Genomic DNA, 17926 nt, shown 5'->3' on the forward strand with positions numbered 1-17926 from the left:
TTCTTACATGATATTCTACATGTTTCAATGTTTTCTTTAGTTTCTGCCACCTCTTCAGGTTTTTATGGCTATTCCAAGCTGAAAGAGTTGTGTTTTTTTTTTTAATTATTTCATACTAGAAATAACTCTTTATGTTATAGATGATAGTGAAATTAAAACTTTCTCATTTTGCAAGTGGGATAACGGAAGCCCCATGAAGCTTAACAATTTATCTAGAGGTACAGCTCCAAGATCTCAGAATCAGATTTGCATAATTTTGCTTTCCTTTCTACTATATCACATCACTCTTTACTATAAGAATTTTATATCAAATATGGGAACAAAAACGCATGTATACAAATATCACAGTTTCTTCAGAAGAACCTGCAATGTCATCCAGTCTCAGCTATTTGAACACTCATAGCAGTATTCAGGCAGGAAAATATGGGTGTGTGTGTTTGTGTCAAAAGTAAGATGAACATTTTCAGGATATAGATGTTGTCATATTCCAAAACTCAAAAGTTGTTTCAAATTTCAGTTGAGTGTATTATACAGGTTAGGAAAGAAGCAAATTGTTAGAAACAGATGAAAGAATCTTTGTGAAACATGAGGGAAGTGAGAGGGTTGGATAGATGTGTGACTTAGAGGATTTACTTTATCTCTTTGGACTTTGTGTCTAAATTTGAATTAATGAAAGGACTATCATCTTGACATAAGATGATTAAACTATGTAGAATATGTGCACTTCCATTTCTTTAGGTATACATGCTAAACAGTGGTAAGTACCCATTTTTTCATTTTTATAGATTCTGGTTATTCATTTGTTTTGAGTTAGAAATAAATGCTGGTCTTTATTACATTTTTTCTTTTTCTTTCAGATAATGTAATTGTCTCTTGAGAACTGGCCTGCTAAACTAATTCCATGGAAAAAATAAGCAATGCAACTGAATTTGTTTTCTGGGGTCTTCTCCGAACATAGAGGTTGAAGAAGTGTGTTTTGTGGTGTTTTCTTTCTTCTACACAGTCATTCTTCTGGGAAACCTCCTCATCATACTGACAGTTTGTGTGGGCAACCTTTTCAAGTCTCCTGTGTATTTCTTTCTCAACTACCTGTCTTTTGTGGATATTTGTTACTCTTTGGTCACAGCTTCTAAGATGATTGTGGACATATTAGCCAAGAGGAAAATGATCTCCTATGTGGGGTGCATGTTGCAGTTCTTTGGGGTACATTTCTTTGGTTGTACTGATATCTTCATCCTTACTGTAATGGCCTATGATCGTTACTTGACTATTTGTAAACCCCTACACTATATGACCATCATGGATGGAAGCAGATGCAATAAAATCCTGCTGGGAACTTGGATAGATATGTTCTTACACTCCATCATCCAAGTGTCTCTGGTAGTCCAACTACCGTCTTGTGGACCCAATGAGATTGTTTACTACTTTTGCGATGTTCACCCTGTGCTAAAACTCACCTGCACAGTCACATATGTTGTTGGTGTTGTCGTGACAGCCAACAGTGGTACCATTGCTCTGGGGAGATTTGTCATTTTGCTAATCTCCTATACCATCATCCCAGTGTCCCTGAGAAACCAGTCAGCAGAAGGCAGGTGCAAAGCTCTCTTCCACCTGTGGCTCCCACATCACTGTGGTCATGATCTTTTTCGGTCCTTGTACTTTCATGTATATCCGTCCTGATACTACCTTTTCAGAGATTAAGGTGGTGGCTGTGTTTTATACCATCATCACCCCCATGTTAAACCCCCTGATTTATACACTGAGAAATGCAGAAGTAAAAAATGCAACGAAGAAACTGTGGGGCAGGAGAGTTTTCTGGGAGGCTAATGGGAAATAGTAAAAAGTGACAATCCAAGGTGGATGATCTCAAAGTTTCTCATCTACACAGTGAAGACAATAATAATGATCTCACAGGATGTCTTGAGGGGAACAAATAAGAGAATAACACATTCTACAGAAGCAAGTTATTATTTATCATTATGATTATATTTGTTCTAATATTTCATAATCATAATTTTCTGAAATATCTAGAACAAAGAAATCCTATCAAACTCAGAAATTTAGCATGGTCAGACTTTGCCCTTTTCATTTTTTTTTTTCCTTTTTTTCAATTTTCTTTAAAGAATGAGTTCACCATGGTTGTATTAATACTTAAGACTATTTTCTAGTGTTTGGATTTATGATTCTTACATAATGAACATTTGATATGTGTATGTTGTTTGAATGAAAGGATTCAGGAAAAATGACCAAAATCTGAGTTAAGGAATTCTGGTACAAATCCTCCAAAACAGCAAAACTAAACCTTGTAAGGTTTGGATGGGAGGGTTTGTGGGCAGAATGTCAGAGATAAAACACAGACTTAGAAAGCAAAAGACCTGTTACCCTCTGGTTTGGGGGAAAAGCTTTCTTTCTCTAGGACTCATTTTCCTTACTCAAACAGTCTATTGGAAAAAATATATATATTACCCCTAATATCTGGATTTTAACTTTAGCATCCTATTTATATGCTTCTGATAACTGACTCTTGTAGTCTGTAGTCAGCCATCACTATTAATGTAAAATGATTAACAGGAAACACTTAAAAAAACTGAACAATACCAAAGACATCTGTGATGAATACAAGATTGTGTGTTAATCAAGAGGGTAAATGTAATTTACTGAAATGCATGGTTGGGAAACCATATTTTCTCCAGTGTTTGAACCAAACAGCTTTACTGAAAACAGTGAGCCATTTATCACTGCTTCTTTGACTGGCAAAACCTGATTTCTAGCTGTGGATTCTAGAGAGAGTCATTCTGGACAAACAAATGTACCTTTCTTATGTAAACTGGTACTTGCCCTAATAACGCATTCCTCTTCTCTTTGCTTATTTTTCCACAGCAATAAACCCATCACTGATTATCTGTCTGTCATTTATTTTCATTGTTTTTTCACAAGTCTGATTATTTAAATTACTGTCAATATGTGGACATGTGATTGTGATTTTGGAGTGTGTGTGTGTGTGTGTGTGTGTGTGTGTGTGGTGTATACATATTATTGATACATTAAGCACTGTACACTGTCAATGCCTTACACAATGATCTCAACTATTGGAGCACTCATATCTCAGCTTTAAGATGGTAACTAGGCGGTACTCTCCAAACTCTTCTGATCATTTTAATCCTCTTGAGGTGTTTTTGAAAAGACGACAGTATCTATTCTACGAATCTATGATTCAGTAGACCAATGTTCGGTTCAGTTCAGTTCAGTCACACAGTCTCTTTACGACCCCAAAGACTGCCACACGCTAGGCTTCCCTGTCCATCACCAACTCCCAGAACTTGCTCAGACTCATATCCATAAAGTCAGTGATACCAGCCAACCATCTCCACCAATGTTAAAGGTTATAAAAAAAAAAAAAAAAAACAAAACCTGTATTTTAAACAAGCTCCTCCGGTAATATTTATACAAGTAGTGACATATCAAAAATTTAGAAACACTGGGACTAGATGATACTTGATCTTAGAGCACAAAAGGATCTTTGAATCAATCAATTCCAAAGGGTTATATATTCCCATCTGTTCTACTATTTAAAAGGAAACTAAATTTGAACTGAATTTAGAAAATTGTGGAATAAATTAATGTAGTTCATGTATAAATTTTTCCACAATATTCTTTCCTTTATGTTTCTGCATCAAAGACTTGACTACTGAGAGTTATTTATATTGATGATCTGAAGTTCTGAAGAATGTACAAGCTGACAAATTCAATACTCTCAAAGACCTAGAAACAAAACATATTGATGTAGGAGACAGATGGGCTCCAATGTAGATGTTTACAGCTGCTCTCCTGTTTACATTTCATGGGGTGAAAAGTGAGCTTCAGGCTGAATACTTAAAACTGTTGGCATTTTCTGAGACAATGGATAGGTGGGCTCCAGTTAAGGCATTTACAGCTTCCTGTTTGCTCTGGGAAATGAAAGTAACAACATAAACAGGGTAAATAGCCAGTGTTTGTCTCTTGTAAGCATCTTAAGAAAATAGTCATGGCAATAGCCAAAGGAATAGTCAAGGCAAGGACAAAGAGTGGCAAAACCTTGTTTGAGTGAAGGATTAAGGGACCTTCTTCCTCTTCTTTGTGAGACAAGGGAGAAATTACGCATGTGCAGGAAGGCTTCATCTGGGTCAAAAGCCAAGTGGTAATGGCAGGCTATAATGAGTCTTATTCTTCCCAGAAGGATCTTCCAAGATCCTTCTTGGTGGGGTGGCGGGGGTGAGGGGGGTGTTTGCTCATCCAGGGGAGTGCCCCAGGTTAGGTCAAGTGTGGAAAAAGAAAGCAGATAATTGGCTAAAGGTAGATAAAACCTGAAAGAACTGACCTATATAAATGACTTAAATACCTCCTTACCGCACTACCCCTCACTCGGAGGGACACCCACACTCTTTATCTCTGAGTGTGTGTCTCAGGCCTTGCTTCTGTCTTAACAAGCAGTTTCTCTATGTACTCTCCCACTTCTTGCTGTGCTACATCTCTAATAATAAACTTTGTATCTTCATTTACAGTTTTTGCCTACATGGCAAAGGAATTTTTCACTGGGGACAGAGATTCAGGGAAAAACAGCTTCTAGCCTCTTAGCCCTAGCTCGTTTGGTGGCTAAGATTCCTGGTTTCCATTCAGGTTGTGTGTGTCTTAGTCACTTAGTCATGCCCAACTCTTGGCAAGCCCATGGACTGTAGTCCTCTGTCCATGGATTCTGCTTGCAAGAATACTGTAGTGGGTTGCTATGCCCTTCTTCAGGGGATCTTCCTAACCCAGGGATCAAACACCGGTATCCTGCATTGCAAGTGGATTCCTTACCATCTGAGCCACCCCAGCCAGGCTACCCAGGTTCAAATCTTGGGCAGGGAATTAAGATCACTCATGATGCTACTGCTCACAGCTGCCTTCTCGAGATCAATATGAAAGGGTATTCAGGTTTGCAGCACTGATTTTATAAACTTCACAGAAGTTTGTCAGAGTCAATCTCAATCACAGGAGCTCAGGGAGACTGCTCATGGGAGTGCCTTATTTTGACAGTGGTCTGATGTGTTCAGTTCTTACATGATAACCTGGCTTGTTTTGTGTTTGAAGTACAATACAACTTCATCACTTAATTAAAATCTTACAAGTATTCCTTTTTCTACAAGTTTAGCATATATATATATAGTATATATATGTGTGTATATATATAGTATATATATATATATACACATATATATATGTATATATAATCAGTTCAGTTCAGTCACTCAGTCGTATCCGACTCTTTGCGACCCCATGAATTGCAGCATACCAGGCCTCCCTGTCCATCACCAACTCCTGGAGTTCACTCAGACTCAACGTCCATCGAGTCAGTGACGCCATCCAGCCATCTCATCCTCTGTCGTTCCTTTCTCCTCCTGCCCCCAATCCCTCCCAGCATCAGAGTCTTTACCAATGAGTCAACTCTTCGCATGAGGTGGCCGAAGTACTGGAGTTTCAGCTTTAGCATCACTCCTTCCAAAGAAATCCCAGGGCTGATCTCCTTCAGAATGGACTGGTTGGATCTCCTTGCAGTCCAAGGGACTCTCAAGAGTCTTCTCCAACACCACAGTTCAAAAACATCAATTCTTTGGCGCTCAGTCTTCTTCACAGTCCAACTCTCACATCCATACATGACCACAGGAAAAACCATAGCCTTGACTAGACGGACCTTTGTTGGCAAAGTAATGTCTCTGCTTTTGAATATGCTATCCAGGTTGGACATAACTTTCCTTCCAAGGAGTAAGCGTTTTTTAATTTCATGGCTGCAGTCACCATCTGCAGTGATTTTGGAGCCCAAAAAATAAAGTCTGACACTGTTTCCCCTGTTTCCCCATCTATTTCCCATGAAGTGATGGGACCGGATGCCATGATCTTTGTTTTCTGAATGTTGAGCTTTAAGCCAACATTTTCACTCTCCACCCTCACTTTCATCAAGAGGCTTTTGAGTTCCTCTTCACTTTCTGCCATAAGAGTGGTGTCATCTACATACCTGAGATTATTGATATTTCTCCCATGCATCGAACCTGGACTGGTGACTCTTTTCATATTTGATATTAAACATGTTTCAATGCCATTCTGCCAAATCATCCCACCCTCTCCCTTTCCCGCAGAGTCCAAAAGACAGTTCTATACTGAGACTGAGTTTTACATTCTATATGTGTGATATCTGAGTGTACCACTGACTGTTATGAAAGTACATCAATGCACATAACTCTCTATACTGTGGTGCACTTACCTTGTGTATCTTTTTATATATATATATATACAATATATATATATTTATATATATACTATATATAAATGTATATAATATATATTGTATATATATTATGTATGTGATATAATATATATAATATATATTATATTACTATATAGTTTTATATATTATATTAATTATTATATATGTTATATATTATACATTATATATATAATATATTATACTATTATATAATATATTATATATATAATATATATTTTGATATATATATAATGATATATATCATATATATGTTATATATTATGATATATATATTATATATATATATATATAAAGATCCACAAGGTAAGTGCACCACAGTATAGAGGGTGATGTGCATTGCTGTAGTTTCATAACAGTCAGTGGTACACTCAGATATAACACATATAGAATGTAAAATTCAGTCTCAGTATAGAACAGTCTTTTGGACTCTGTGGGAGAGGGAAAGGGTGGGCTGATTTGTGAGAATGGCATTGAAACATGTTTAGTATCATATATGAAAAGAGTCACCAGTCCAGGTTTGATGCACGATACTGGATGCTTGGGGCTGGTGCACTGGGACGAACCAGAGGGATGGTACGGGGAGGGAGGAGGGAGGAGGGTTCAGGATGGGGAACACATGTATACCAGTGGTGGATTAATGTTGATATTTGGCAAAACCAATACAATATTGTAAAGTTAAAAAATAAAATAAAATACTTTATTAAAAAAGAGAGAGAAAAAAAAATTCAGTCTCAGAAGACTAAGATATAACTTCCATTTTCTTCATTAGAAAAAATAAAACAACATAAGATAAATGTGAACCCACCCTGAGGTTTGGAATGAAGCCTGGTCAAGATTGACCTAGATCAACTGAACCCCAGCTGACCCAAAGACACATGAACAAGGATTCTTAATGCTTATTGTATAATCCTTGAGTTTGGAATGGCTTTTTAATCTGACTTATCCAAGAATGGTGTGATCAAACTGTGGGAGTAGGGGTTCTGAGGCATATTACTGAATTAATTTTTTAAAAATTATATTTAGAGTTAGCTAATTGAAAGGAGTAGTATAAAAGGCTAGCTAAAGAGAATGGGAAGGAGATTGGTTATATAAACACAGGACAAATTCTAAATACCTAAGTCTGCAGCAAGTCTCCCTCTCTCTATTTTTCCATGAACAATATGTGGGAAGAGAAGGATATAGTGATAATCACACTTGGGTAGCTTCATTTTCACCCCTCCTTTGTTGATTAATTGCAGAAGAGAGTTAACAACAGGTAAATCCAAGCTATATTCAAACAGATTCTTAAAGCTTTGTCGTCTTCTGCAAAAAAAAAAAAAAAAAAAAACAATAGTGAATTTTCACAATAAGAAAGTGTAATTCGTTACTGGAGAAAGTGGCCTAACTAAGCATCAAAGGCAAGCTTATGAAAAATAGACACTTGAATTAGCTGCCCCTGCAGCTATAGACATTTCTGTTCTCCTTTACCTTCCTGAATCCAATAATACACCAGAAAGTAGTCACCACCAGACCTACATCAAAAAGAAACCCTGACTTGCTCTGCTACTGTTTTTTTTTTCTCCTTTGCTAGATATTCCATTATTTTTCTGCCTCCCTTTATGTTCTAAGATTTCTAAATTTTCAAGCAGAACACATGTCAGGGGCTTCTTGGAAAAGAAACACTATTGCTGAAATCTTCAACATATACCTAATTTCTGCATGTGTGTACTTCATTTTAGAGTGCAGATTCCTGTTGAACAAGGGACAGTAATTCTTTAAGAGTACACAGTACAATTTCTTAGTGAGATCAATGTCGAAGAAGGTGGAGCACCAGAAGATAAAAGTCTGTGTCTCTCATAGTTGAGAACTTGGTGAACACACCCTCCGAGTCTTAGATGACCCTAGACACCTAAGAGATGTCTGAGATCAGAATCCTGACCTCAGAATTCTCTTTAAAATTCATGAAGATTGAAGATTCTTGTCTAAATTAAGGAAACACCTTAATGTGCCAAAAAATATTTTAGTTTATGCCCCAGTTGTCAGCTGGCTATGCCTGTTTCTTAGTCTAATCACCTTTATTTCTCCGTAGAATGAAAATGAGGGAAAATGAGACAGATTTACCTAGTTTGACTAATGGAAGACACCATCAAAATACATTATTAGCATGATGAGAGCGAGGATTAACAAAATGCATCCCAGGAGCATCCATTTCTTCAGCTATATGCCTTCTTAAGCTCATGACATTTCACAGAATGGGAGATAATCCATGTTGCACATTTACAAAGAACATAAGTTTTATATACTCATGAAGATTGTTTAAATAAAGTGATAAATATGGTCATAGAATTGCATTTATAAAAACGAAAAGAATTGCTCATTGGCAAAACCAATACAATATTGTAAAGTTAAATAAAATAAAATTTAAAAAAATGAATTGCTCATTTTTCAAGACTTTTAATTATCTACAATAAGGTACTAAGTTTTAATTAGAATTTCTGTAAGTATAGCATAAGTAGAATAATTATATGCAATACATTGTTTTAGATGCAGGATTTGTTAATGTAAAAAAAATTAAAGTATTGCAGTGGAAACCTCAAAAAAAAAAAAAAAAGAAGTGTTTTAAGAAACCTCTGTGAGAGATGGCTCACTCAAGATTATCTGTTTCCTGAAAGAGGTCAGAAAACCCAACCATGCAGTTTTCACAACTTTCCCTGAAAAAAGGTGCTGAAATGCACTCGCCATGTCAGGGAATACAAAGGACAGAATGTTCCAGAATGTCAGAGCTGGAAAGTACCCGAAGGGCGTCTGATCCACTCCCCTTGTAGGGAGTCTCAGTCAAGTGACAGATGGACAGTGGCTGAGGAGGGCTTCACTCTTCAGGGTTGCAGCTTTGAATGACAGCACACGATCCTTCTGTATCTGTTGTACTTGTCAACATTAATGATTGTGTGGGTAAAACTAGATCCGATAAAGGGCAGGACAGCCAGAGGCTTCATTTTCCTGCAGAGAGTTTATCTCAGCCCCACACTTTCCTCGTGGCATTTTTCATGTCTGTGTTTCTCAGGGTGTAGATGAGAGGGTTGAACATGGGGGCAATCATGGTGTAAAACATGGCAAAGACCTTGTCGTTCCTGAATCAGCCATGGGAACATAGGTGAAGATGAGGGGCAAGAAGAACCTGAAGACCACAGTGATGTGTGAACCACAGGTGGAGAGGGCTTTGCGGCGGACCTTGGATGAGTGAGTCCTTAGGGTGGACAGGATGATGATGTAAGAAATCACCAAGGCAACAAAGGTCAAAATGGACAACACCCCTGTGGTGGTAATGATTGCAATGACCCACAGTCTAGTGTCCATGGAGGTCAGCTTCAGCAAAGGGAATACATCACAGAAATAGTGGTCTATTTGACTGGGGGCACAGAAAGGAAGTCCAATAATAATTAATACTTGAATGATTGAATGGCTAAAGGCTCCCATAGCAGAAGCCATTACAAGGACATAGCACACCTGTCTGTTCATGATGACCATGTAGTGAAGAGGTCTGCAGATGGCAGCATAGCAGTCATATGAACATCTCAGTGGTTCCAAAGAAGTGGGCATATGAACATCATATGTACATCTCAGTGGCTCCAAAGAAGTGGGCAGAAAACATCTGGGCCATACAGCTGTTGTAGGAGATGGTCTTCTGTTGGGCCAGCAAGTCAGTGATCAATTTGGGTGCCACCGTGGAGGTGAAGCAGACATCCATCAAGGGCAGATAGCTGAGGAAAAAGTACATGGACTGTTCACTGAGGCAGCTTCCCCTGATGGTGAGAAGAATGAGCAGGTTCCCTGAGAGAATCTCAATATAGCAAAGTAAAAACAGCACAAAGCAGGCAACTTCACATGCTCATCAGTAAAAAGCCCCGGTAGGGTAAATTCTGTGACATTTTCATGTCCCATTGCTTCTGTGGGTTTGATTGTTTAGAAGGGTAAGTTAGTACACCTGAAACACACAACTTTTTCAAATTATTTATGTATTTCAAAAGTCATTCATCTAGTCAATAAATATATATTGGTGTTTCCAAATGATACAAACATTATAACTGCTGATAAGGGTACAGAAGTATACAAAATACACACATCTCATCCACACATAAAGTTTATTAGACAAGACATACAGTGACAATAATAGCAAAAAATAATCGACTTATTGAGGTGGAGCCAAGGAGAATGCAGAGTCTGCATCTCCCCACCTTAGGGAACCTAGCTGACAGTGGTGGGGATGTCAACGCCCAAGAAGATGGGAGGAACCTCTGAGTGACTGGAGAATATTAACTCTGGTGAGATCTCCCAGAAGTCCACATTTCAACACCAAGACCTGGCTCTACCCAACTCTCTGCAAACCCCAGTGCTGGAAACCTTGGGCCAAATAATTAGTAAGACAGGAACACAGTCCCATCCAAAAAAAAAAAAAAAGGCAAGAAAAAAATATGTTACAGACAAAGGAGCAAGGTAAAAATCTACAAAACCAAATATATAAAGAGAAAATATATTCTTATATTTTTTAAACTACATGAGAAAAAAATTTAGAGTAATGACAGTAAAGATTATCCAAAATCACAAAAAAATAGAGTGCAAACAAAGATTGAGAAAATATAAGAAATGTTCAATAAAAACATATCAGGACTAAGGAAAAGATGTGGAGATGAATGGCACAATAACTGAGGTGAAAAGTACTTTAGAAGGAATCAATAGCACAATAACTGAGGCTTAAAAAATGAGTAACTAAGCTGGAAGATAGAATGGTGGAAATGACTACTGAGGAGCAGAATAAACACAAAATGAAAACAATTGAAGACAATCTCAGAGAAATCTGAGACAACACTAAACACACTAACGTTCAAATTTTAGGGGTCTCAGGAAGAAGAAGGAAAAAAGAAAGAGCCTGACAAGATATTTGAAAAGATTATACTTGAAAACTTCTTTAATGTGGGAAAGGAAATGGCCACTCAAGTCTAGGAAGCTCTGACAGTTCCTCCCACCCTGGATAAACTGTAGGAGAAACACACCAAAACAATATTAATTGAAGTAACAAAAAATAAATGCAAAGGAAAAATATTAAAACTGAAAGGGAAAAGCAAAAAACAATGTACAAGAAATCCCCATAAGGCTATCAGCTGATTTTTCAGCAGAAATTCTGCAGCCCAGAAGGGAGTGATAGGATCTATTTAAAGTGATGAAAGAGATAATTCTACAACCAACATTACTTTGCCCAGCAAGGATCTTAGATTTGACAGAGAAATCAAAAGCTTTACTAACAAGCAAAAGCTAAGAGAATTCTGCAACACCAAACTAGGTTTACAACAAATGCTAAAGGAACTTCTCTATTCAGGTGATACCCCATATTAACAAATTAAAGAATAAAAACTCAGCATATTTGAAAGCAGAGACATTACCCTGCTGACAAAGGTCCATCTAGTCAAAGTTATGGTTTTTCCAGTAATCCTGTATGGATGTGATAGTTGGACCATAAAGAAAGCTGAGCACTGCAGAATTCATGCTTTTGAACTGTGGTGTTGAAGAAGACTCTTGAGACTCCCTTGGACTGCAAGGAGATCCAACCAGTCAATCCTAAAGGAAATCAGTCCTGAATATTCATTGGAAGGACTGATGCTAAAGCTGAAACTCCAATACTTTGGCCACTTGATGTGAAGGACTGACTCATTAGAAAAGACTCTTATCCTAGGAAAGATTAAAGGCAAGAGAAGAAAGGGATGACAAAGGATGAGATGGTTGGATGGTATCACCGACTCAGTGGACATGAGTTAGAGTAAGCTCCTGGAGTTGGTGATGGACAGGGAAGCCTGGTGTGCTGCACTCCATGGGATCACAAAGAGCTGGACACAACTGAGTGACTGAACTGACTGAATCGTCTCAATAGAAGTAGAAAAAATTTTGACAAAATTCAACACCTACTTATGGTAAAAACTCTTCAGAAAGTGGGCATAGAAGGAACCTACCTCAAGATAATAAAGGCCATCTATGACAAATATAGAGCAAATACCATTCTCAGTGGTGAAAGCATTCCCCTAAAATCATGAACAAGAAAACGCTGTCCACTCTCACCACTATTATTCAACATAGTTTGTGAAGTCCTGGCCATGGCAATCTGAGAAGATAAAGAAAATAATATAAGTTGGAGAAGAAGAAGTAAAAATATGTGTTTGCAGATGACATAATATTACACATAGAAAATCCTAAAGATGTCACCAGAAAACTACTGGAGTTAATCAACAAATGTGGTAAAGTTGAAAGATAGAAAACTAATGCACAGAAATCCCCTGCATTCCTATACACTAACAATGAAAGAGCAGAAAGAAAAAATAAGGAGAAAACCCCATTTACCACTGCAACATAAAGAATAAAATGCCTAGGAATAAACTTATCTAATGAAGCAAAAGACCTATACTCAGAAAACTATAAAACACTGAAATGAAAGAAACCGAAGACGATACAAACAGATGGAGAAATATACTATGTTCTTGGATTGGAAGAATAAATATTGTGAAAATGAATATACTATTCAAATCAATCTATAGATTCAATGAAATCCCTATAAAATTACCAGTAGCATTCTTCATAGAATTAGAACAAATTTTTTTACAATTTGTATGGAAACACAATCTATGGGATCTCAAAGAGTCAGACACGACTGAGTGACTGAACTGAACCACCTGATGGAAGCAAAAAAGACCCCAAATATTCAAAGTAATCTTGTGAAAGAAATACAGAGCTGAGGTATCAAAATCTGTGACTTCAAACTATACTGCAAAGCTAAAGTAATCAAGACAGAATTTTACTGGCACAAAAATAAAAATATAAACAAACATAGACAAATGATACAGGATAGAAGCTCAGAAATAAGCCTACATACCTATAAGCACCTAATGTATGACAAACGAGGCATGAATATACAATGAGAAAAGACAGTCTTTTCATTAATGGTGTTGGGAAAACTGGCCTACTATATCATACCCAAAAATAAAATCAAAATGGACTAAACACCTATTTGTAAAACTGGACACTATACAATTGTTAGAAGAACACATAGGAGAAATACTCTGACGTAAGCAAGATTTTTGACCCACTTCCTAGCTGAGTGAAAAAAAAAAAAAAAAAGGCAAATAGGTCCTAATTAAACTCAAAAGCATTTGTACAGCAAAGGAAACCATAAGCAAGTTGAGAAGATAACATTCAGAATGGGAGAAAACATTTGTAAATGGAGCAACAGACAAAGGATTAATTTCCAAAATATACCAACAGCTCATGGAGTTCAATATCAAAATGCAAATAACCATCAAAAAATGGGCAGAAAACCTAAAGAGACATCTCTCTAAAGAAAACATACAGAAGGTCAAGAGACACATGAAAAGATGTTCAATATCACTAATTATCAGAGAAACAAAAATCAAAACTACAATGAGGTTTCACCTCACAACAGTCAGAATGGCCATTATCAAAAAAATGTACAAACAATAAATGCTGGGGGGAGTGTGGAGAAAAGAATACCTTGTTTCATGGTTAGAGGGAATGTAAGTTGATACAGTCACTGTAGAGAACAGTATGAATATTCCTTAAAGAAACTAACCATAGAACTACAATATGAACAAACAAGCCCACTCCTGGGCATATACCCTGAGAGAACCAGAATTCAAAAAGACACATGTACCCCAGTATTTATTGCAGCATTATTTACAATAGCCAGGGCATGGAAACAGCCTAAATGCCCAATGACAGGTGAGTGGATAAAGAAGATGTGGTACAAATACACAATGGAACATTACTCAGCCATAAAAATGACAAAATAGGGTCATTTGTAGAGATGTGGATAGACCTAGGGTCTGTCAAACAGAATGAAGTGTCAGAAAAGAAAAAAGGAAATATTGCATATTAATAATTATATATGAGAAATCTAGAAAAATGGTACAGATGAACATATTTCCAAGGCAGAAATAGAGACATAGACATAGAGAATGGACATGTGGACACAGTGGAGGAAAATGAAGGTGAAACAAATTGGGGGATTAGGATTGACATATATGCACCACCATGTGTAAAATAGCTAGCTAGCTAGTGGGAACACACTATAAAAGACTGGAAACTCAGCTTGATGCTCTGTGATGACCTAAATGCATGGGATGGGTAGGTGGAAGGGAGACTCAAGAGAGAGGAAATATATGTATACATATAGCTGGTTCACTTCATTGTGCAGCAGAAACTAACACAACATTGTAAAGCAATTATATTCCAAGAAAAATTAACATGCAATTATGGTAAATTCCTCAGTCTCACATCTACTATGAAGGGCAGAACAAATATAAGATGAAACATTGCAGTGGTGGGGGAGGGGGTGAAGTTTTAGATGAAATTTCAGTATTCTGCCTTAAGAGTGATTTTTCAGTCTCTGGTACATATGAAATAGCATGGAGGCTATTTGTTCTTCAAGGGCAGGAGGATCGCTGTGATTCTTAGTCCTCCCCAGTAACTAAATATATGCTACATTCTGACAGTTTAATAACATCATTAGATTTCAATGAGGCCATAATTTTAAATTTGGAACATCTGGGTGACAATTTCAGAAAGTGTCTTAAGAAACTTTCTCATGAAAAGTTTCAAAATGGAGGCCAAGAAAGAGCAAAGAACACATCTCTGGAGAAAGTTTGCTCCATTGTATGGGCTTCTGGTACATTTGGTTTCCTCAGTGCCACAGTGATAAAGAATCCTGCCAGTGCAGGAGATGCAAGAGATGCAGGTTTGATCCCTGGGTCAGGAAGATCTCCTGGAGTAGGAAATGGCAACTTGCTCCAGTTTTCTTGCCTAGAAAATTTCACACAGAGAGGAGCTTCGGGGGCTACACTCAATGGGGTTCCAAAGAGTCAAACACGACTGAGCAGCTGAGCAGTACATTTTGCCTTCCAGTAATCAACCCAGTTACACTCCAGCCTAACATAGGAAATTTCATCGTTTTTTTTTTTTCCTTTAGTCCCACTTTCTAGCATTTCCTTTTATGACAGCATCATGAAGGGAGTGGCGGACTGCATTCAAAGATTCATTTACACTCAGTGTCTTCCATCACCTTGTGCTTCTTTGAATTGAAACTTAAAAAAAAAAAAAAGTGGCTCATTACATGCTCACAGGACCAAGTCACAGAATATTTTAATTAAAATGAAATTTCTCTTTGGTGCAAAATATAACACTACATCTCTTCCTATATTCAACCTGCTATAAAATATTTCACAAAACTGTTACACTCAAGGTTCCATTTCATAAAAAGATAAAGCTTATGCATTGATACATGTGTTTCTGAAATGTTATAAGAGCAATTGAATACTGCATTTTACTCCATCTGACCTTAAAAGAATGTTGTTTTTTTTCTAAATTAATCAATATATTCAGCAATTAAAACAAAAGTTCTGACAATTTTCCTGAATTTGAGAATTTGATTTCAAACTTCAGAAACAGTTAATAACCAACATAGTTAACCTAACTTTTTAAAAGAAAGTACACAAAGGAAAGACATACCTTTCAGAATTGAAGCATATTATAAAACTATGGCAGTTAAAGAGTAACTGCTAAAGACAAATTGCTTCACTTGAACATAGTCAATAAGTAAACATATAAATATGTTGAAATTTAGTCTATGCTTTATTGAAATTTCAAGTTGATGTAAAATAATGAACTTTTCAGTAACTGGGTGTGAGGACTTTGAATTACTTTCTGGAGGAAAAAAAGCACCTCACAGGGCACATAAAAAGATTACATTCCAGATAATTGAAAGATATAAATGTATCAAGCAAAATTAGAAAAAGTGTTTGAAAAATAATTAGAAAGAATTTCTATCATAGTATAGGAAAATTTTTAAAGCAAAGTGCTAAAGCAAATTCATAAAAAATCATATAGTACATTTAAATTTTCTGCATGATAAAATCCCACATGGACAAAATATTTTAAAAAATGGCAAAATGACCACTGTCTCTATGGCTGATTCATGGTGATGTATGGCAAAAACCAATGCAATATTGTAAAGAAAATATTTTCCAATTAAAGACAAATAAATTAGAAGCAAAAAAATGACAAAATTCGATAAATATAAATCCTATAAATCAATAAATTCAAGATATATAAGGGGGGAATGAGAGAGTCATTTCCTAGGCAGGTTGATAGGGAGTCTAGGGGTCCCCAAGGAGAGAGGGGTCTGGAATTCTCAAGGAGGAAGAAAGGACAAACTTTTTTCTTTCTCCACATTCCTTAGGATTATATACCAATAATGTATCCTGCCTAAGGACAGTCTTTGGATTCAACCTTCTGTTATTTTAAAATGTTAATTATGGGAGTATACCTGGTCTTTACAAGGATGTATCTTGCCTGAGGACAGTGTTATCTTAAAATGTAAATTATGGGAGTAGGTCGGAGGAGGTCTTTACAACCTCCAGACATTCTTTGGATTATATAACCTCATTATTAACACTAGCAAGCGGGTACTCTTTCTGCCCCCTTCTGATGCCTATGTCAGAAGCTTTCTCTATCTCCTTTATACTTTAATAAAACTTTATTACACACACACACAAAAAAAGATATATAGCCCAGTTTTCTAAAAGAACAATGCATTTCACTGGACAATGCATAGAAAGGAAGCTACTAGTAGCCAATCAGATGTGTATGAAAATACTCAATCTCCTTAAAATCAGAGTAATGCAGAATAAACAATGAGATGCTATCTCCACTCATCAACTTCATAAAAATAAAAAGTTTGTGCATATAAAATTTTTATGTGAAACCCAGAGCAACTTTCCCTGAAACTACACAAAGACATTCATTGCAGACTTGTCTCCATTCAAAAAAAAAAAAAAAGAAACGACCTAAATATTTGAAAACAGAATAGAAATAAGATGTCTTATGTTTTTATTAGGAAAATTAGGAAGAAATTTTGATGTTGAATCCATGTGGCACATCTACCGTGATATAAATCACTAAGATATATTTTGAATAAAAACATAAAAAAGTACACAGGGATAATCAAAGTATAATACCTGTATGTTAAAAAAACAAAAATCACATCCACTGAATATTGTGCAGTTGTTATCAGAACCTCTGTACTTATAAATTAACATGGAAAAGTGTGGAGGAAAGATTTACTTGTCAGCAACAAAGAGAGAGATGGCCAGAGGGGATTTCGGTGGTAAACAGGATTTTGATTTCTTTATTAAAGAAGCTGTAATATCAGTATTTCTTCCATAATTAAAATTCATTTAAAATCTCCTATTTTTTAATATGACTTAAGAAGTATACAAAACATAATGAATAAGATTAAAGTAAAATATAAACCCAATTCTTTACAAGAATTCACTAAACACATATAACTTATTTCTCATCGGTTACATCATTTTCTTAACGAATGCAACCAATGTAGACATTGATGCCATCAGCTGTAATTAAATATGCAAACATAACAAACTGATGCATTTCACCCCCCGCCCCCGACTCTTCTCCACAAAGAGGTATCTGAGATACCAAAATGGGAAACACATCTATATATACACCTGCTGCTGCTGCTGGTGCTAAGTCACTTCAGTCGTGTCCAGCTCTGTGCGAACCCATAGACGG

General features: G+C 36.5%; 1 protein-coding gene across 1 annotated transcript; it reads left to right on the top strand.

Annotated features, from left to right (window-relative positions):
- Positions 1 to 430: 430 nt before the first annotated feature.
- Positions 431 to 2013, top strand: LOC133261161 (olfactory receptor 4S2-like). Its single transcript, XM_061439698.1, is given in 3 exon segments — positions 431 to 953; positions 956 to 1605; positions 1607 to 2013. Coding segments are annotated over 3 exon segments (933 nt in total). The 5' UTR covers positions 431 to 901; the 3' UTR covers positions 1838 to 2013.
- Positions 2014 to 17926: the final 15913 nt, after the last annotated feature.

This window comes from Bos javanicus, chromosome 15 (assembly GCF_032452875.1).
Source record: "Bos javanicus breed banteng chromosome 15, ARS-OSU_banteng_1.0, whole genome shotgun sequence".
Classification (NCBI taxonomy): domain Eukaryota; kingdom Metazoa; phylum Chordata; class Mammalia; order Artiodactyla; family Bovidae; genus Bos; species Bos javanicus.